The sequence below is a fragment of the Fundulus heteroclitus genome, chromosome 2, assembly GCF_011125445.2.
Source record: "Fundulus heteroclitus isolate FHET01 chromosome 2, MU-UCD_Fhet_4.1, whole genome shotgun sequence".
NCBI classification, from domain to species: domain Eukaryota; kingdom Metazoa; phylum Chordata; class Actinopteri; order Cyprinodontiformes; family Fundulidae; genus Fundulus; species Fundulus heteroclitus.
This window is the reverse complement of record NC_046362.1, coordinates 36,332,848-36,353,827: the sequence shown is the minus strand read 5'-3', so window position 1 is coordinate 36,353,827 and position 20,980 is coordinate 36,332,848. Positions and strand designations below refer to the sequence as shown.

At 40.5% G+C, this 20,980-nt stretch overlaps 1 protein-coding gene across 1 annotated transcript; it reads left to right on the top strand.

Moving 5' to 3' along the window:
• Window positions 1-5,437: 5,437 nt before the first annotated feature.
• map1lc3b (microtubule-associated protein 1 light chain 3 beta) lies at window positions 5,438-20,521 on the top strand. Its single transcript, XM_012862951.3, has 4 exons — window positions 5,438-5,710; window positions 12,195-12,250; window positions 16,249-16,355; window positions 19,338-20,521. The coding sequence occupies exons 1-4, from the start codon at window positions 5,671-5,673 to the stop codon at window positions 19,546-19,548; spliced, it is 414 nt and encodes a 137-aa protein (XP_012718405.1). The 5' UTR covers window positions 5,438-5,670; the 3' UTR covers window positions 19,549-20,521.
• The last annotated feature ends 459 nt before the right edge of the window (window positions 20,522-20,980 follow it).

Here is a 20,980-nt window from a genome sequence, read left to right as displayed (position 1 = left end):
CGGGAGATGTTGCATCATTTCCCTATGCTTTGATTCAAATGCAGCAGCTCTTGTTATTAAAATTCATGTTTTTGAGTTTTTTGGGGATTTCTTTGCAGTCATATATCTAACTATAAGCCCAATTTAAAAATGTTTCTTGTTTTTTCGCTTGTTTTCTATTTCACATCTTCTTTTATTACTGTTTTACAAGTCTTTTTAAATCATTTAATGTATTTTTCTCTATTAGGCTGACATGGTTTATTGATATTTTCTTGCTGTAGTTTCAGTCAGAATCTTTTACAAACGTGGACACAAATAAACACTGACATGCACTGCTTAAGATATTGCATTTGCTGCGTAAATATGTTGGTCAAGTATTTCTAGACTGGATGTTGATGGAGAATATTATAATCTATCCTAATATCCCTTTCATTTTTTTTTAGATTGCATGGCCTCTTGTGGTTTTATCATTATTTCTGTTTGAGTGTGGCTGTAATAAGATAAGATTAATTAAGGGTAAAGTATGGTAATAAACTAATAAATCACTAAAATTGCCTTTTGCACAACTACAGTTCCTTTACAGTTAGTGCTTTACAATAAATGAAATTATTTGAAATTATTTTGAAATTATTTGAACAAATAACTTCATGAAATTTTAGTAATTTATATTGATTTAAGCTTTATGGAGTTTGGGTTGAGTTTGGGTCCCACAGAGCAAAAGTATGCATGTTAGGTTAATTCGCCTCTAAAATGTTCCTTGGTTATACATTTGTTATACATTAAACTGAATTAGAATTTAATGAATTGGATTTAATCAGAAAGAAACTTAGTTAGAAAGAAACTAACTCTTTGTATTTAAATTAGGATTTGACCTGTTCATATTTGACCGATGCACTTACAAAACCCCTGTGCGACTTGAGGTGTTATTAGCGCTTTGAAATAATTTTAACTTTGTTCAGTTGGACTTTATTGAATCTGTATTGGTTGAAATTAACTAGATAATATCCAGTCCGGCTCAAATTTGGCATATTTACATTTTCTGTATGATTTTTGTAAATATAACTGAGCAGGAGTTGATCAAACGGAGATGAACTGCATTTACGTTCTAAAAACAGGAGATATTCCTCCACTTAAGGCTTTCTTTAGTTTTAATAGCTATTTTGAAATCAAATCAATTTAAATTGAGTTGGATTTCATCTTATATTGCTTTGTCTTGAATGAATGAATAATTTATTTTAGACCATCAGACAATCCAGTGAAATCACAAATTTAACACATACAAACATTATGTATAAATGAATTGAATACATTTAGACACTTATTACTACAGCCCACACGACCACAACCATTGTAAATGTATTCATTTAATGTACGGTGGCTATAAGTACCCATTGATATTCACGGTTATTCTTCTATCTCAGAACTTTTAAAGAAAACCAGTTTGAGCCTTTCCTTAAACCGTCTCATGCTCGGACATTTCTTTAATTCAATGCTGAGTTTGTTCCAGACTTTCACACCACTTATTAAAATGCACATATTTGTCTGTTCATGTTTATTCAATCGCATTAAGATTTTGAAATTTAGGCTATCCCTGTAATTATACCCTCCATTTCTCTCAGATGATGTCTAAAGATTAATATGATCCAACAAAAGATCTATATACTGATTGATACTGAGATTTTCTTTACTTTTCCAATTCATGAGAATAGTTTTCTTTGCGATACATAATGATATTCAGTATTTATAACTTTCTTACCTTAGAAAACATTGCAGCTCTAAACAAAAGATCTGTGCAGTCGCAGGTGCTCTTCCTCTTTTCACATGTGCGTGCACAATACTGGTGTCGTTTCAACTTATCGCCAGAGGGGGGCAGACTTGTGCAAAAGCTCTGGAATGTGGGCAGTCCACCTTTTCTTTTTTTTTCTTTTCTTTTATTAAGCAATTAACATTAACATGAAAGAAGACTCTCATAGAGGATGGGGAAAAATTTTACATTAACAGATGAAGATTAATTACAATTGAAAAGTGCAAATACAAATAGCAGGGGATTTATGTCAAGACACCTATTTAAATCAAACATAGAAGGACACATAGAAATTTAAACAACAAAAAAAGGTGCGTGCAATTAGAATAACAGAAGTTGGGAGAAGTCAAAACTCAATTTTTTGCCATGTCTGTCTTTTTTTTTTAGCTTTTTAAGAAATGAAAAAAAGGTTTCGGTCATTGATAAACCAATGAAAGGAGGGTTTATCATTTCTCCATTTAGCACAGTGGATATGATATTTACCCAACAGCAAGATCATATTAATAGTGTCAGATACAGGCAAAGGAAGATGGTCCATATAAAAAAAGACATCATATAGTTTAAATGGGGGCACATAATTAATTTTCAAAAAAAATCCATAATCCACCTTTAAAGCCCCAGTGTGTAAGCTCTTCACACCGGGTCACCATCTAGTGGTACACTTAGCAAATAACAAACGACCTTACCGTTGAGCACCTAATAACTACTACAGAACCCTCAGAGAGTCATAAATGTGACAATGTCAACATGTCCTCCATGTATTTGGTACCAAGCTACTGCTAATAGCTACGGTAATCGTGTGAAATGGTTTTTGGTGACCTGCAAACTCAGAGATCATCTGATGAAGTGAGAGGAGAAACAAAGTAGCCGTCTCTACCAGGAGGACAGAGTAGCTGCTGGACCATACTGCCCTTTTTCTAACATAAAGCTAAAATAAACTTCCCTGTTAAATTAAATTAACTTACCTGTCCAGCAGAAAGCTGCCACCTCTACATCCATTATGAATCCCCACTCCCTCATGAATTACCTGCCCGCTGGTAATAATAGCTACGCTGATATAGCCTCTCGTTTACTCCCGGTTATTACTTTTCTTGGTTACTTCCTCTTCCTTCTCGCTGGGCAAAGAGTATAAATCGTCCTCCATTTCAACAGAAAACAGAAAACAGAATAATCTACGGTTGTCTTTGCTTTTTTTTTTTACACTCCTCCTCCACTGATAGCATGTCTTCATATAGGAGACAGATGGGGAAAACGCTTCCGGCTTCTGAAATCAGAAATAGAAACACAACACAGCGCCTCCCAGTGGCTGCAGTGATGCCTATGTATTTATAAACAATTAATTCTAAGTTATGATAAAGTTTTCATTTTTGATGTTACGTTGTTAGACTTTGGCAGAATATGTATTTGTAAAAATTGTTAATTAAAAGCCAAATTAGTTACACACTCTCCCTTTAATCTGAGTATACAACTTTAACGACTACAGTCATTTTTCTTATGTTATAAACTTTTTCCTTACTTGCTGTTGATACACCTGCATATAAAGGATATTTCTTTTCTATTTGTTCTATTCTACACTGGAGCAGCTGATACCTGGCTTTTATAAAACTGCACTCAATCCAAATGTACTTTTTAAAACTACAACTAAGTCAGATGGAAGTGGATTGCTTCAAAATCGATAAACCTGGTAAACCTTTTTGAATCTGTATTAACTAAAATGAATGTGATAATACATAATATGATACATAATGTGGTTCCAGTTTGACCCATCATACCTCAACTCTTTCATTTTATTGAACTTTAGACCCAGTTCTCATTTGCCCTTTCCCTCCAATGTTTTAGAAAAAAGAACAGTCTTTCTCCAGCAACACTTTTCAGAAGACAAAGCTAATTTTAGAACATCTTAGCCTGGGTTCAGATCATGACATACAGTAGCACTGAGTCCAACTTGTTAAGACAGCATGAGAAGATTGCTGCGTCTGTTGATGCAAAGCGCCATGTTCATGTTCGGGTTGCTTCTTTTTTCTCCTCATCTGTTGCCTCTTGGATCAGTTATAACGGAGCATGAGCCGTCCTTTCCTTGTTATGCCAACAATTTAAAGATTCACCCATCTTTGAAGCCAACACAGTAATATTTGTCTCTCCCTCCTTTAACAGCATCAATGCTGTAAAACAGTGGCTCAACTAAAAATTTTCTATTTTCAAATGAAAAAACGAATGAATGTATTAGCCTATATCTGGTGACAATACTACCAGTGACGTCATTTCTCTACTTTTAAACTAAATAGTCCTGTTGAGAATTAGGAGTAATATTTGAAAAAGATTTCAATTTCCATAAGCAAATTGGCTCCATTGTAAAATCAAGGTTTTACCATTTATGTCTTCAGGTCATGGAGAAAGCCATTCATGCCTTTTTAAGCTCCAGACTTGATTATTGCAATGTTTTTGTTTTTTTCCGGTCTCTCGCAGTCGTCCCTTCATCGCCTTCAGCTTGTCCAAAATGCAGGTTTCCATCTCAAACCAGAACCTCCAAACATCATCAAATCACCCTGATCTTTAGTCTTTATATTTGTTTCCTGTTAATTTTTTAATAGATTTTGTTGCTGGCAGGTCTTTGAGGTCTTCAAGTCAGTTTTTATTAGATGGACCAAGGACCAGTTCTGTTCACTGGGATGTTTGGACAGTCTCAGTGGCAGCACTGAGACTTTACAACCAGCTCAATCTGGATCTAAGGTCCACCACTGATCAAAGTTTGAAAGTTTTCGAGCCTTAAAACTAATTTCTGGCTTTTAATAGCAAATAACACCCTGAGATTATATAACTGATTTTGTTACTGTTCTTATTACGGTTGTAACAATACATCAATTGACCCTGATATATCGATTAAATGACTAACGATCCAACTGCAAAATTAAAATATCAACCTGTATCATCATTTTTAAGATGCGCCTTTATTTTGAAATTCAAGCATGAGACTAACGTGAAGAGGTGATCTATTATTACTTTAAAATAAGAAAAAAAAAATTGATTTAAATGCCTGGTACCTGCAAGAGCTTAGAAATAAATGGCCAAATCATATTTGGGGTTTTTGTGAGTTGATACCAATGTCCAATTGCATCATAAGGATTACATTAATCGGAAATCGTAAAAGTCATGATATGGGCAAATAATATATCATCAAATATTGTATCCTCATCTAAACATATCTATATAACATTGTATTGTGGCAAAGCTGCCGTTTTACAGCCCTAGTTCTTATGGTGCTATGCTTTTTATTGCTTTATTTTTTTTATTATTGTAAAGCATTTTGAACACGTTTCTTGGCAGTATAAATAAAAAAATGAATCAGTCAATTGACTGAGTTACACTGTATACCAACAGATAATGACTATAGCTTTATGTTGTCATCTTTAAAAAAAAAAAAAACTTATTTAAACTGAAGTTGATTTTTTTTATGTTCTAAATACAACACAGCAGATTCTCAGTGTGAGTGTTTTAAAACAAATTAACTTGAAAGTTAGATACTTGGAAATAATCTTCTTAAACCGAAACCTAAACGTAACCTAGTTAAATGCGTGTCAGAGAGTGCACTTTAGGAGAGTGCTTTGGGCCAATGAGAGAGGGGAGGAGGCGTGACGTCAGAGGTCAGCTGACCGGTTTGTTTTGCTCGCCGGAGCTCGATAAAAACAGAGAGAGGTAGAGGAAGGCAGGAAGGAAGCGACGACATTAAAGCAGCTCTAAGCGCTGCCTCAGCCAGCAGGACAGCAGCCGCTTACACTTTCTCAACGTCGCGCTTTCTTTCTTCTTATTTTATATTTTTTAGGGTTTCTCGTGTTGAACGCGGCCTCTCCGTTTTTTTTTTTAACGCTGCCAGCTGACTTTGACGCAATATGTCTTCAGAGAAAACCTTCAAACAAAGAAGGACCTTCGGTGAGTCTCTGCTCGGCTTCTTTTGTTACCTGCTGCAGGTTTTCTCTGCCAACCATTTTATATTTATATATAAAAAAGTATTTTCTCTGTGTGCAGCTGATGTATTTTTAACTTATTAGCGTTTCTGTACGGCTGACATAAAGAACCAAGCCACATTTCCGAGGCCTATGGCTTTTCTGGGGGCTGTGGGGGTAAACGTGGGTTCAGATGAGGGATGGGGGGCTGGCTGGCCTCCTCTGACCCCCCCCCCCCCCCCCCCCCCCCCCCCCCCGGAGTGTTGACTTGAATCCGAGCAGAGGCAGCAAAACAAAGAGCAGAGCTGCAGGAGACTGCAGTTTAAAAAGCCAATCATCTCCAGTCCCTACCCATGCGCATATCTCTTTAAGCATCCTCTGTGCTAATTACTTTGATGAGCTGTGGAGATAAAAAAAAAAAAAAAGAGTCAATGAGATGTTTCAAACTCCAGTTTGGTTTTTACTTAGATCTAAACTGATCACATCTTCCCAACAATGTAGACTGGAGCTGCACCGATAAGGCTCTCATCGGCCAATACTGACATCCTCTTTTCACTGAGGTCTCACTTGCATATTCTGATTCTCATTGGGATTTAGGATAAAAAATATGACAAAATTCTGGAGAATGTAGCAGAAAAGATTACATCAATTACAAATAACTTGAGCTAAAGTGATAATATCTGGAGTCTAGCCAAAGATCTTATCTGGGTGAGTATCTGATACTGTTTAGGTTTTGTGCTCTGACTGAAGTAAAAGCCAAGGAATAAATCTGGGTTCAACTGTTGAACCCCAAAAACCTATTTATGCCAAAAGATGATGTGGGTAAAAAAGGAGAATGTTTCTAAGTAATTCCAGGTAAATAACTATATTGGCCATTTCATACATTAAATCAAAAGGGGGAAAAACAACTTTGACTTTAATCAGTGTATTGCTTTCTGTCAAATATTGAAGCTTAAAACAAAAACAAAACATAAATTTAAACCAAAAAAGGTGCATCAGTTTAATTTTGATATATGTAGCACTGAATGTGCCAGAAAATAATCAGGTTATGCATCAAAGCAAATATTGTTTTTCCATTTTCTAATTTTTACCAACCTGAACACAAAGTGAAGCAAACATCCTGTTTGGTGATGTCACAGGAACCTCTTGGTACCAGTTTGGACCCTCATCTCTTACATAAGTGTTTCCGCTTCGTCCCTTCCTGGAAGTCCAAACCCTTTTTACTCATCAGCTTATCATCTGAACACCAGTTCATGTTTTATTTTATGTTTTTAATTTAACAGGTAGATACTGGAAAAAAGGCTAATTATAAATAATTTCCAGATGACTTTGTAAAATAGCCCCTTTTCTACTGATTGTGGTTCTGATCTGCGTATTACTCATTACCTAAGTCACTTTTACAGATATTTGAATGCTCTGGTTTAATAATGTAATTGGTTTGTCCCGACAATCAGAGCCCCAGACAGGAGCTGTCAAGGTGGGGACTTGTTTCTCCTCAGCAGCCCCTCCTCCATGTTGGAGTTCCCCAGGGATGCATGTTGGGACCATGACTGTGTGTTTTAACCCCTCGCATCTGTTTTTAGGATGCATAACATACCTTTTCATGGTTTTGCCGATGATATTCAGGTCTATATGGCAGCACCAGCAGCCCCCTCTTAAACTGTCTGGATGAGGGGAAATAATCTTACCCTTAATGAAAAGAAGACTGAGGTCATCCGGTTAGGAAATCGGATCCCCCGAAATATTTATTCTCCATTCACCAATATCACAGTTTTATTCTATTTGCTATTTTACAATTGTTGGCATAACTCTGAAGCCCTTTGGTCAACACTTTTAGCAAGTCTGGAAACCCAGCGTATGTGTATTTCTATCAATTTTGTTCATTCAAAAACTAAATTATCATGTTACGATGTCAATAAAAACTCCCAGAAGTGCTAACAAATGGTTAATCTTTCACCATTTTAATTTGACTTTGTAAAGTGCCTTGAGATGACATGTTTCATGAATTGGTGCTATATATATAAAATTTAATTGAATAGTATGTGCAGGGCTGTGTGATTATTTGTATATCAAAGTCAGGCCTACCTGGAGATGAATAGTTTTCCCATTTTGAATTTCAACGTCATGAGGCTGAATTGTTATTTTTCCTATTTGGAAATTTGAAAAAGTAGAATAAAATTTACCTAAATCCAGATTGGGATGGAAAAAATTAACTAAAGCTCTCCTGAAAGCTGAGCAGAAAAGCCCGGTCGTCTAATTTGAAACCCTGAATAAAACATTTTATTTTGAATTGAGTCTACGTGGCTTCCATAATCGAAAAGTAGAAAAACTTTCTTTTAATATCACTTTTTTTTTTTGTTGCGCTTGCTTCTCCTGAATATTCTGTTGTTGACGTAGAAACTGAACTGTTCAGACGTTATCTCCAACCTGGGACATGTGTCTTCCCAGAAGAGCTAAGAATAACCGACCTATGGTTTCGCCTCACGCCATCGCTCCAAAATTACTCAACTTCTGCATGTGGGGGCAGCCCAGCGAGTGGAGACGGGCCGTCTCTCGTGTGAAAGCACGTTCTGATGACTCGCACGGCGCGGCTTGTGGTGCGGAGCTGCAGCTGCAGCTGCCGGGTCGGGAAACGGTGCAAACATTCAGAACCGTCACAGGTTTCCAGCACATTGTCACCATCTTTACCTCTGGATCTTAAGGATTTGTTATTGTCGCATGTTTCAGCCATGATTGTGATTTAATTTTGACTGTTCTCTGCTGTAACCACAAGCAACAAAAATGGCCTTTAGAACATAAAGTGCAACCAACAGTCTGACTGCTACTTAATGCTGTGGTGAGATTCCTGAAGTTTAATAAATGATAAAATAATTTTATCTCACTGCTGCAACTCTCTTCCCTCCCAAACCCACTTTAAACATTACTGACACATAAAGAACGAGTCTGATCCATTAATTGTTATGTAGTCAAGCTCTGCGGTTTGGAAATTGCGCATTTTAAAACGTTCCTTGTATTGCAAATGGCATTAATAGTGCAGCCCTATTTCTGTCTGAAGGTTCTTGGTTAAAAGCAAAATGCTCGTTGTTTAGTGAGGAAGCTTTCAGGCTCCCTGCTCTGAGTGGACTGATTCCCAGGTTGTGACACAACAGAAACATTTTTTTTGGGGGGGGGAAGGCCCATGAAAGGTCTTCAGGGCAAATGCTTCCCACTCCGTGACCGTTCTTCCTCTTTTTGTTTGAACGCTGCTGACTCAGAGGCTGTTTGTGCGCACCTCACAGGTCATGAGAGACTGACGGACACGTTGAAGGCTCCTCTGTTCTGTTCTGGACTGAAATCCAATCACAGATCAGCGTTTCTGCGCGTCCTCTCCGTTAACGTGAAAAGGGCCTGAAGGAGGCGAACGTTTGGCCGCAGTCGCTTAATTCAATTAGACTCTCTGTGCGACCTCGGTTAGTCTTCCTGAGTAAATATTGTCTTAGCAGACGGTCACAAGACTGGAGCAGCGAGTCAAAGCTTCAGCTGACGGCACAGAGGTGACTCGATGTTGCAAGCAGCGCCTCTTCCTGGCTCCTTCTGTTCTCGTTTGGCCGTGTCGCTGCAGCTCCTGGTCATCGGGTTGAGTCGGTCAGACGGAGCTCAAAGTGCAGCTGTGTGGAAATCTCTTCCTGGGTCATGGATAAACAAACTGTTCCTGACGCTGAAACCTTTTTAGCTGCATTTTTGACCAAATGCAGCTAAAGATGCAGCAATCGGGCCTTTTTGGGCCGACACCACAGATCTGTTTTTTCTAAAGCCTTACCTGCTGATTCTGATTGAGTTAAAGGGCCTTTAAAGCACACTGACTCATCTGTCTTTGTTTTTTTTTTGTTTTTTTTAATTTAAGAATAAGATAAAGCAGAGGTCCCATTAGATTTGAATCCAACGGAATCAGAGATTACGCCTGTTTGTGCGTCCCTCTGTTTTTTTTATTACACTCAGAAGGAGACGTCAGGGAGCGGCTTGGTGTTATCACAAAGTGTTGAATCAGTATTTCAGTTTCAAAGGGCTGGTTGGGAGCATCGATTGGTCGGATAATCTGCGTAAAGGTTAACTAACGCTCTGCATTTCTGTAAGATGTTTGGCTGGCTGGATAAACTCTGGCTGGCCTTATTGCCCCCGCTGGATGTGCTGCTGAAGGGTGGTCACATTAATATTGTTTAATTATAAAGAAATAAAAGTGTCAAGTACATGTAGGTTCATCAATATCCTCATTTTGGTTGAATTTCTTGTTCATTTCAGTGTCTGGTTCAACTAAAGGTGTGTTTGTTTGGACACATCTAATACCAGAGTGTTTTAATTTGACCATCTTTAAGTTTACTAGATAATAACCAAAATCAGTGAAGTTCTTACATCAACAGCTGTGGCGTTGTACTTGTGCTTTAGGCTTTCCAGGTTTTTTTTTCCGGCCTGTTTTAGTCACATGATACACAGGGAAGTTGGTGCTTGATTGCGTAAAAATATATTTTTTTGATGACTTGAAGAAAGAAACGAGGGCGGTCCAATAATTTTTTCCATGACTCTATTTATGCATGTGTGTCAATTTCTATATGTTTGTTTTTTTTTAAAAGGGCAGCAAGATATCAGGAAGAACATGCATTTACAATACTATAGCAACTACTTTTTTTTTTTTTAAAGTGTATTAAACTTGTCTCCCTTCATCACAATCTTCTCTTTGTTAGCCTACAGCTTCAGCCTCTACAAATATACCTGTAAAATTTCCTTGTAGTGTTAAATTATTGTTAATTTTTCTGATATAAATTAGATTTTTTTTCCCCCTGTACAATTAAACGTCATTAAGACAAAATTAAACTGATTTGGCTGGATTTAGAATCTGCACATTAACCGTCTCAGGCTAATCGTCTAACAATCAAAAATGAGTGTAAAACGTTTCCATAAACTCCAGAAAGACAAACTCTGCCTTCTTAGAGGAAGTTCAGCAGCTTTGGGGAAAAAAACAAAAACAACTTGTGGCTTTGTCCTTTTTTTTTTTCTGCCGGCTCATCAGGAGCTGCTGGGTGTTTTCTCATCAGCTGCTCATCATGAAGGGTGGCGGCGCTGCACAACAAAACCACACAGAGCGCCCAAACCTCTACAGTTATTACCTGACTCACAAGCAGACGCTTTAGCCACCATGTTGGTTTTTAACCGTCGCTTAGACAGATTAAACAAGACGGACTAGGGCTGGACGATGTAAGGGGGGGGGGGGGGGAAGCAGATAAAATAGAAATCTTATTGATCGATATTGATAATTATCAACAAATTGAAAACATGTTTTAAGTGCTGGCCTGGCTATTTATGTTATTGCTTTGTGACCTATTTTTAGATACAGAACACAAACATTGAATTCAGACTCAACCTTTTATTCAACCAACTTTTTACCAAAACTACAGGTTTGTGAAAAAAGAAAGCATGCTCTCTGAACTGCAGGGGGCGGAGCTTGGTTCCTGGGTCTGCGTTATGATTGGTTGGGAGGATGTAATGACTATAATATTAACTTACATGATAGGATAGAAGGCAAAAGGGAGGAAAACTGTTATTCTATTAAAGTTTTGTCCAGTCCTAAGACGGACACTTTAACAAAAGTACCGTTTTTCTCAAAGTTTAAAAAAAATTGCTATAACTTGTGTGTCGGCCAAAGATGTGGACGTTTCTGGATTGATCTAATCTGGGAGGTTGACATTGGCTGATTGGGGCGTCGCCTTCATCCTCCCACCACGGAGGAAACAGGTCCAGGGTTGAGAACCCGGCCAGCAACATCCTGAGCTCCTCCTGGTGGATTTTAAGATGTTCCAGGGTGGAAGTTGTTGCTCTGCTGAGGGTTTCCTCCTAGAGGGAGATGCATGGAAAACCTCCAAAGGGAGAGATCTGTCTCATAGGAAGCAATCCATCCATTTCTGGTTGAAATAAGTTTGTCTTGTTTCCTGAAATCCTGGGAAGTTGCTGCAGTGCATATTTTGGTTTTGCTGTGCTCCTCCTGGAGGGTTGTTTGGTTCCTCTGATTCGCTGCTTTACTCCTATAAACTCCTATAAATCTGCCTGCCTTCATTCCCTCTGCTGAGCTCAGCCTCTGGTTGGCACCGCTGAGAACATCTGATTCAGAAACAGGACCGACAGCTCTTGTGCTGCAGCCTGTCCATATGAGGAGATGTTTCCCTTTGGGGCTTCAGGCTGATTGCAACTCTTTTCACTCTGAGAGTCAAAGCAGCAGAACATCTGTGGCCTTTCTTTGTTTCGGTCGTTTGCAGACGAGCAGCGCGGAGCAGCTCCTAAAACCTGTTGAACAACCCTGTTGTAACCAAATCCTTTATGATGCAGAAGATCTTTATTCAAATCAAACTGTTTGGGTTTTCCCTCCTCATGAGTTGCTCTGTGTCTTTTTTAGCAGCTAATTCTGATGCGTCTTTCTGTTTGTCTTTTTTTTCACCCAACAGAGCAGCGAGTAGAAGATGTCAGACTGATCCAGGATCAGCACCCCAACAAGATTCCTGTGAGTTCAGCTTCAGATTTTACAAGCTTCAAACTGAAAGTGGTGTCTGGTTTTTTGTTAAAACGCTCGGTGTGCTGAGAGACGCGCAGGAAGATGAGACGCTTCCTGCAGCAGAAAACCTGGCCGCACGCTTCCTGCTCGATCACGTTTCTCTCCGTCTGTCAGGTTTTTGTTTTTTTTCTGCTTCTTGATGTGCCGTTTGTTCTGATCTGTGCGATCAGCTGCAGTTTCTTAAAGGCCTGATGAGAAAAGCTGGGCTTTAGCTGTGCGGTAGTTCCTGGCAGCCACTACTAACCTAAAGAACACCTCGTCGCCCCGTTTCACCAGCAGACAGCTCAGCTCTGCCCCCCCCGCCGATCTCTGCCCTGCGTGCTTCCTGTCTCTGTCCTGTGGTTAAACTGCCCGGTCACGGTGGGGCAGATGTGCTGCATCACTGTAATATAACGCCATGGAGACAGCCGGGACAACTGAGACGAGGCGTTGTCTCGCTTTCTTAATAAGACGGCCAACTAGACTCATATTAGCGTTTAATTATTCTGCAGAGCCAATCATTTGTCTCCATCTAACCTTCATGTCCTTTTAACTCCATCAATAAACCTCCTCTTTGGCCTCCAATGATTTTTAGAAATCTGATATGTATTTAGGGGTTTCTGTACAAAGAGGCCTAAATGAATTCCAGTTCAACCACTTGCCTTCGGACAAAACCAACACTGGACCCTAACGCACCGTCTCCCTCATGAAACATGCAGATGGCAGCGTTGTTTACAGCAGGCGGAGTTGTTGGGTAGACGGATGGGAAGGCTTAGATCTAAACACGTTAAAGTGGCCCAGACGTCTGTGATCATTGATGTTTACAGAACCTCAACATCTAGTCTGACTGAACAAGGTTTATTTTATTTATTTCTTTTAAAATCCCAGTAAAAATGCACAGTTTATGGTTGTAAAGCGACAACATAACCACCCAGTCGCACTCTCACACGTTCATACGCAGATATGTAGATCGGTAGGCGACTCGGGGTTAAAGTCAAACAAAACCGGGGTTAAAGTCACGTTTTACATGAAAATGCCACCATTTTCATGTAAAACGTGTCATGTTAGTGTAACGCATAACTGACACATGCATCGTAATAATGGCAGCCCCCGTAAAAAACACAAAGGATTAAAAAAATCTACATTTTCGATCAAAGTTTATTCATATAGCACTTTTCAACAGTCCATATGATGCACAAAGTGCTTTACAGGGTAAAATACAAACTAAAAGATGCTGAGACAAAGTGGATGAAATATAAAAATGTATAGGAAAATAACCGGATAAAGAGAGATTTTTTTAAAAGAAGCATAATAACGCAATTTAAAAACAGTTTTAACAGCCATATAGAAAAATAAAACCACAAAATAAACAAAACGTTATAGAGCTAGGAGAAAAATGCCTGTCTGAACAGACATGTTTTTATCTGCGATTTAAAGACTCCTAGCTCAGTGATGCTTCATAGCTCCACAACCTAGGAGCAAAAACAGCAGAAGAATCATCACTGCATCGTTTGCTCCTAGTCCTGGGAACCTGCGATGAGCGCAGAGCCCTGACGTTGTGGCGAACGGTTAAAAGCTCAGACAAACATGCCGGAGCTTTAAAAGCAAACAGCAGGACGTTAAAGTCTATCCTGTGAACTGGAAGGCAGTGGAGAGAGGAGAGCATGGGGGTAATATGGGCGAGTTTGAGATAAACCAGCAGCTGCGTTCTGGACCAGTTGAAGCTCCTGGAGAACAGACTGATTCCTGCATACTGAGCTTTACAGTAGTCCAGCCTTAAGATAATGAATGCATGGATTGCCTTTTCTACATAGAAATGGTTTGACTTGCTGAAAGAAGTCTGCTCTGACCACTGAGTTCACCTGTTTATCAACCTTTCAGAGTGCCGTCAAAAGTCACACCTAGGTTTCTCACCACTGCAGTAAAAGGTGGAGAAATGGGACAAGAATTTAGGATTGAAGACGATATTCTCAGTTTTACTTTCATTTATGTGGAGAAACTCTGTCTGAGAGAACCACCGCTTGATGTCAGACAAAGAGTAAACCCTAGATAGGTGCACGTTGGTACAAAATTACTAGTGATACTGCAAATTCGCCATTATATAATGAATGCAGAAGGAAAATAAACTTTCCAGGGTTTGGTTTGACTTTAACTGAACCAGCCCTCTGAGCCGCAGTGTGAAAAGCTTCAGGCTCGTTTATGATGTTCTGCTGAAATTATGTCCAATAAACTGCAGGATGTTCCTGTTGCCTGAGACACTTTTTACAGAAAAAGGAAGCGCGCCCTCAGTAAATCGTACGTTTTATCTTTAGAAATGATCGGGTCCGGTTTCCCAATCTATAAAATCTAACCTCTAGTGCACAAAAACAAAGCCAGCTGGGCCGCACAATATTAGCAAATAACACGCAGTTCCAATATTGACTTTAAAATTTGTTATGACAATAGAAAATGTCTTCATCCTTGATGCTCTCTTTATTTCTCTAGCACCTCCACCACTCTTGAAACTTTAAAATCTTGCTCATGGTGCAGCAGGCTGTGGGTAACCAGTGAAAGTCTATAAATATGTGCATGCAGCCAGTTCGGTTTGCAGCTGTAATAAACAAACTTCCACGCATCAGACGGCGGCTCCTCCGTGAGTTAGTCAGGACTCAGGTCACCGCTGGCTGGGGATGCTTCTCATTGGGATCTGTTTAAAAAAAAAGTGAAATTTGGGGACAGAATAGTGGAAAAACTGCAACATATGAAGATGTATCCCTGCTGATTGTGATGTAAATTATTTTATATTTAGAAAACGTGAAACTGTGTGGAAACACTAAGCTGACACTAAAGAGCTGATGACATATTTTGATTAGCTGATCTCCGCAGTCTGTTGGGACAGATCTATAGAAACAGGAGTTTTATGTTTCAGAGCATGCAGGGGAGAGTTAAAGCGATGCCAAGCAGGGAAGACATCAGCGATGACTTTAGAGAAACAACCGTTACTGAAGATCGATCCGGAAAGGTTTGCAGGCCAAACAATTTAAAGGACATCGTTCTGTTGACAGGAACTATTTAGGACAGCTGCTAATCTCTACTGGAGCAGAAGTCGATTCACTCTAAGGTCAGAAGGTGCAATGCTCAGATAAACTGGGAGGGGGGGGGGGGGGAGCTGGAGCTCTTCCACCCCAAAGAGCTCCAGCTCGGCCTCTACAGGCTGCTTAAATGTTGAAGTTAATAACAGGTCGGTTAGAAAAAGAGATCGGAGCAGAGATGGTTCATCAAGATGCTCCGGAAGCATGTTTGACGAAAATTAAATGTAGCATCTCAGCACAAATGATTCATACTGGCGAGCACGGCGGTGGAGGAGTGGTGGTTGGGGCTTTGCTGCCATCAGGACAAAAAACGCTCACAGTCAGAGTCAGCCATCAACTCCTCTGGGTACCAAAGTGTTCTAGAGTCCATCGGTCCGACAGGACAGCGGATGACCCAAAAGCAACAAATGTAACGTGGAGTGGCTGGAACACCAGGTGTGAAAATGGCCTAGTCAAAGGCCTCACCTCAACCTGATTAAAACGCGGTACAGGAGCCTGAAAACATCTAGCTGAGCCGTCAGACAGAAAGCCGCTGCCGCTCAGAGCTGGTTCTGCTGTGGTGGTTCTACAAGCTGCTGATTCACAGGCCGGACTCGGCTACTCTCACACAGCTTCTGCATTTTAGGCCCGCTTCTGTGAAATGAATACAGACACATTGTTCTGTTTTCAGTTCAAAGATCCACTCTGAATGTTTCAGTAGAAATGATCTGGATTTTCTGATGAGCTACTCCAGGTTTCACGGTTCCTGTACCAACTCTGCAGCAGAACCTTTTTTCCAACGTTCTGCTGGTTCCTGAGACCGTCCTGCGTGTTTGCTTGAGAACTCTGATCTGAGAACCGCTGGAGACGGAGCGAGGGGGTCAGAGCGTGATCGTTTCCTGCTTGCTTCTCCTGCAGGTCATCATTGAGAGATACAAAGGAGAAAAGCAGCTGCCCATCTTGGATAAAACCAAGTTCCTGGTACCAGACCACGTCAACATGAGCGAGCTCATCAAGATCATCAGGTACTCCTCCTCCTTAACGATCCTTGCCTTTCCTGCCACCTTTCCTCACTGTGACACTTTGTCTCAGGGCTTATTCCTCCGTCCATTTCCTGCTCACCACTTGCATAAATCTTCCCTTCAGCTCATCTGCCTCCATCTTTAATGTCCATTCTTTTCTCCTGTTGGCCATCATCTCTGCATGACTCCTTCTAGGCTTGTTCATCTTTTCTAAATTGAGTTTTAATTTCTGTTGCCTTCTTCCACAACGCAAAATTTACGACCCGAAAGTTTTTTTTCTTTTATCAAATTAATTTATTTTCCCATTTGGAGCTGCAAAATATTATCTGAAGTTTTGATCGTGGGTGTCTGTGAGTAAAATGTCTGCTGAGCTTAATTTAACTTTTTTCTGAGGAAGGGCAGCAAAATCTAGCTGGTAGCTGTGAAGTGGAAGGAAAATGATTTCTGATTTTCAACATTTTTACAAACAAAAATCTGAGAAGTGTGTCTTTTGTATGAAGGCCGTAATACAGGAAGTACAACCTGTCATATTCAGCAGTCTGTAGTTACCCAGCAAACAGGTGGAAGAAGCTGATTCTCTTTGAATTGAGGATACGGAGTGTGGGTGAAAACGAACCCTGCACATCACTGTGGGGATGATGGGTTTTTGTCTTCATCAGGGACAGAAGCTGGTAATGGGTAATGTGAAGATAGATGGAGCTGATTTAAGTTAATCCTGGAAGAAAACCTTTTGGAAGCTGCAGAAGACATGAAAACACTGAACATGCAGGCAGGGATACTAAAGGATGGTTTATATCAAAGGACTTTCATTGTGTGTTAGAATGGCCTAGTCAAAGTTTAGACCGAAATCCAAATGAGAATGTGTGAATTGATGTTTACATTGATTCTCCATCCAATCAGACTGAGCCTGAACTACTTTAAAATAGAAAATGGACAAAAGCTTTGGTCTCTAGATGTGCAAACCTGGTAGAGACAGTCATGCTGCACCTTTTTATGTAAAGGTTTGAAAACCAGGTATTCTTTTGTTTCACAATTATGAAGCTTATATTGATCCATCACATAAACGTACAATAGAATACATTAAAGTTTGTGGTTGCAAAGGGAAAAAAGGTTTAGTTCAATTTTATTTATATAGTGGCAATTAACAACACATGTCATCTTGAGGCTCTTTCCAAAGTCAGACTCCATCAGATCCTCCAGGTTGGTGAGAAAGTTTCCTCTCTAAGGAAACCCAGCAGGTTGCATCAAGTCTCTCCAAGCAGCATTCACTCCTCCTGAAAGAGCGTAGAGCCACAGTGGACAGTCGTCTGCATTGTTGATGGCTTTGCAGCAATCCCTCATACTGAGCATGCATGAAGCGACAGTGGAGAGGAAAACTCCCCTTTAACAGGGAGGAGAACCTCCAGCAGAACCAGAACCAGGCTCAGTGTGAACGCTCATCTGCCTCCACCCACTGGAGCTTAGAGAAGACAGAGCAGAGACACAGAAAGCACAGAAGCTCACATTGACCCAGGAGTACTTTCTATGTTAGATGGTAATAGAGGATAAATCCTCCAGCCCAGAATGAGCTGGAGGATTTATTTGCCCATAAAGCAGCAGGATGTACGGTCAATCAAACATCTCCTGGCTTGTCTAGGAGATATTAAAGCCTGGTTGGCCTTGAACTTTTTAAACTTTAATGAAAACAAAACAGAGGTGATGGTGTTTGGACCCAGTGGCTCCTGTGAGTCCTCCTCTGTTGACCTGGGACCTTTGGAGGAATATTTTAAACCTGTTATTACAGATCTTGGTTTTAAGGTGGATAGTGATTTTAAATTGGACAGCCAAATTAGAGCCGTGGTTAAGTCCAGCTTTTATCATTTAAGGCGATTGGCGTCAGTGAAATCTTTTCTTTCCAGGCAGCATTTTGAAACAGTGATCCATGCTTTTATTTCAACTCGATTGGACTACTGTAATGCACTTTATCTGGGAGTCAGTCAGGCGCTGCTCTCACGTCTGCAGCTAGTACAAAATGCTGCTGCACGTTTGTTGACAGGTACTCGAAAAAGGGACCATGTGACCCCTGTCCTGGCCTCACTTCACTGGCTGCCTGTATATTTTAGGATTCATTTTAAAATTCTTATGTTTGTTTTTAAATCATTGCATAATCTTGCCCCGGCTTACCTCACTGAGCTTCTTCAACTCCACATACCCCATCGGTCTCTCAGGTCAGCAAATCAGCTGCTCTTGGAGGTACCGAGAACAAAAAGGAAGCTCAGAGGGGACAGGGCTTTCTCTGTTATGGGCCCCAAATTATGGAATGACTTACCTTTGCAGGTCAGAGAGGCCCCTTCTCTGTCCACTTTTAAAGCTCGTCTTAAAACCCATCTATTTAACTTGGCTTTCAACACCAGCGAGATCTAGTTTAAAGTGTATGTCTTTGTTTTTAAACTACTTTTAATTATAATTATTTTTATTTTGTTGTGTTTTTGGATTGTACAGCACTTTGTATCAACTGTGGTTGTTTTAAAGTGCTTTATAAATAAAGCTGGTATGGTATGGTATGATGATCTGCCTCCCCTGATAATGTCACAGCTAACAGAACACCAGACCAGGTGTACCTTCAATGAAGAGAAAAATAACAGAACAAAAAGTAGAAATAACAACAAACAATACAGATTGGAGAGCAGTAGGAGAACTCAGCAGAGTGAGAGAAATAGACCCTGATGTCCTCCAGCAGCCTAAGCCTATAGCAGCATAACTATAGAGGTAGCTCAGGGTCCCTAAGCCACTCTAACTAGAAGCTTTGTCAAAAAGGAAAGTTTTAAGCCTATTCTTAAAAGTTTAAAGGGTATGAATACCTTTTTGTAATTCCCTGTAGACTAATTGACCATCCGGGCTCTGACCCAGATCACCATGCAGCAGCTTTCTACATTCTGTCTGCTGAGGACGCTCATTTTACCCGTTCCTTTCTTCACTGTCGTGTCGTTTGTTTTTGCCCCCCAGGAGGCGCCTCCAGCTCAACTCCAACCAGGCGTTCTTCCTGCTGGTTAACGGCCACAGCATGGTGTCTGTGTCGGCGCCCATCTCAGAGGTGTACGAGCGCGAGAAGGACCAGGACGGCTTCCTCTACATGGTCTACGCCTCCCAGGAGACGTTCGGTCACCACAGCTCGGGCCTCCTGCGCCTGCCTGTGCCCTTACCTCCAGTGTTGTAGCTCCGCGGCGCCTCGGCTGTATCCATGTTCCTGTCTGTGTATATATACGTTTCAGGTAGTGATGCTCCACTACTTCTCTACGGATCCATTTATATAAATATTCCTATTAAACAGTTATTAAACCCAACTTTAGGGTTGGAGCTTAAATAGGAAAAGGGCGACTGGGTTCTGGTTCAGTTTTTATGCCGGTTTTTATTGAACGTTTTTGGATTTTCTTTTTTTTCTTTTTTTTTTTTTTGAAACCCTGAAACTAAATAGAGTAGATCTTTAATGTCCGCTGCTTTCACATTCCCACCACGGTCCTGTTTGGGTGTCTTTTATTGCTGTCCCTTCCTGCCTCGTAGCCTGAAGCATCTCCGCCGTAACCGAGATGATGGGAAACCGCTTCGCTCTTAGAACAGATGATTGTAAGCTTGCATAGCGTACGCACGGAAATGTAAGAACAAACGGCCCGCAGATGTTGTGAGGCGTCGCGGGGAGTGTCACCAAGTTGAGTTTTGGACGCACTACAGGGAGCTGATTGCATGTGTGAATGGAGGACGATGGTGTTTCCATGAAGGAGGGGGGGGGGTGTCGCGTCCTTGTCTTCCTCGTTTCATTCCTTCAGAGAAATTCCCAACAGAGGTTGAGTTCAGAGCGTTGTGAGCGTGGGAATCGTACGCCTCCTGTGTGGGTTTATTTTAAAGGGCTGAGCTCTGGAGCCCCCCCCCACCCTCCTCTTCATCTTCATAGCTGCTTTATACTGACATGTTATTGTTGTTTTGGTTTGTTTTATTTAATGTGATTTTATTCCATGGTTTTGACTGTCAGCAGTGTGTGAGGGCGACCTGTCGGCGTGTTTGTTACAGAGGGGCGGCGCAGTCGTTAAATCGCCGCTCTGCTTCCCTCACGCACGTCCAGCAACGTCACACAGCGTCCTTTATGTATTTATGTTGGTATATTGTAAACAATAATAAAAAGAGGAAAAATTATAGGCTTTTTGTGCTCGAGTCTTTTTGTAACACCAAACTGTCCTAAATTTTTAATTTAAAAAAAAGAGAAAGAAATGGCTTCAATCATTTTGTGCCAGATGGTAGAAACGACTCATTAAGAGTTTATAAATCAACCAAATTAAAGTGGAAAAGTCAGGATTCACCCATATAGTTGTTAATACACTGTAGAGTTCATGATGGATGTAGCAAAGCATCCCCAAACCATGACCCTCCCACCTCAATGCTTCATTGTTGGAATAAAGTCTGTTCCTAGATAATTTTTTTCTCTTATGCCAAACGATGCTGAGTGTGAAGCCTCCAGGATGAGAGTCAGCTCCTTTCCTTGATGCTTTGCTCCTTGACCTGGAAAAGGCAGACTGCCCTCTCGGTGTTGGAGGTCAGTCTCTGCTTCAAGCAGAGGAGTTTGAGGCTCCATCCGAATACCTTTAATAATAGTTTTA

What these genes read in the sequence shown, in the direction of transcription:
- map1lc3b (XM_012862951.3), top strand. Translation starts at nt 5,671, where the DNA reads ATGTCTTCAGAGAAAACCTTCAAACAAAGAAGGACCTTCG. An exon ending in CAAACAAAGAAGGACCTTCG is followed by an intron (nt 5,711 to 12,194) that starts GTGAGTCTCTGC and finishes TTCACCCAACAG; the next exon opens with AGCAGCGAGTAGAAGATGTC. An exon ending in AGCACCCCAACAAGATTCCT is followed by an intron (nt 12,251 to 16,248) that starts GTGAGTTCAGCT and finishes CTTCTCCTGCAG; the next exon opens with GTCATCATTGAGAGATACAA.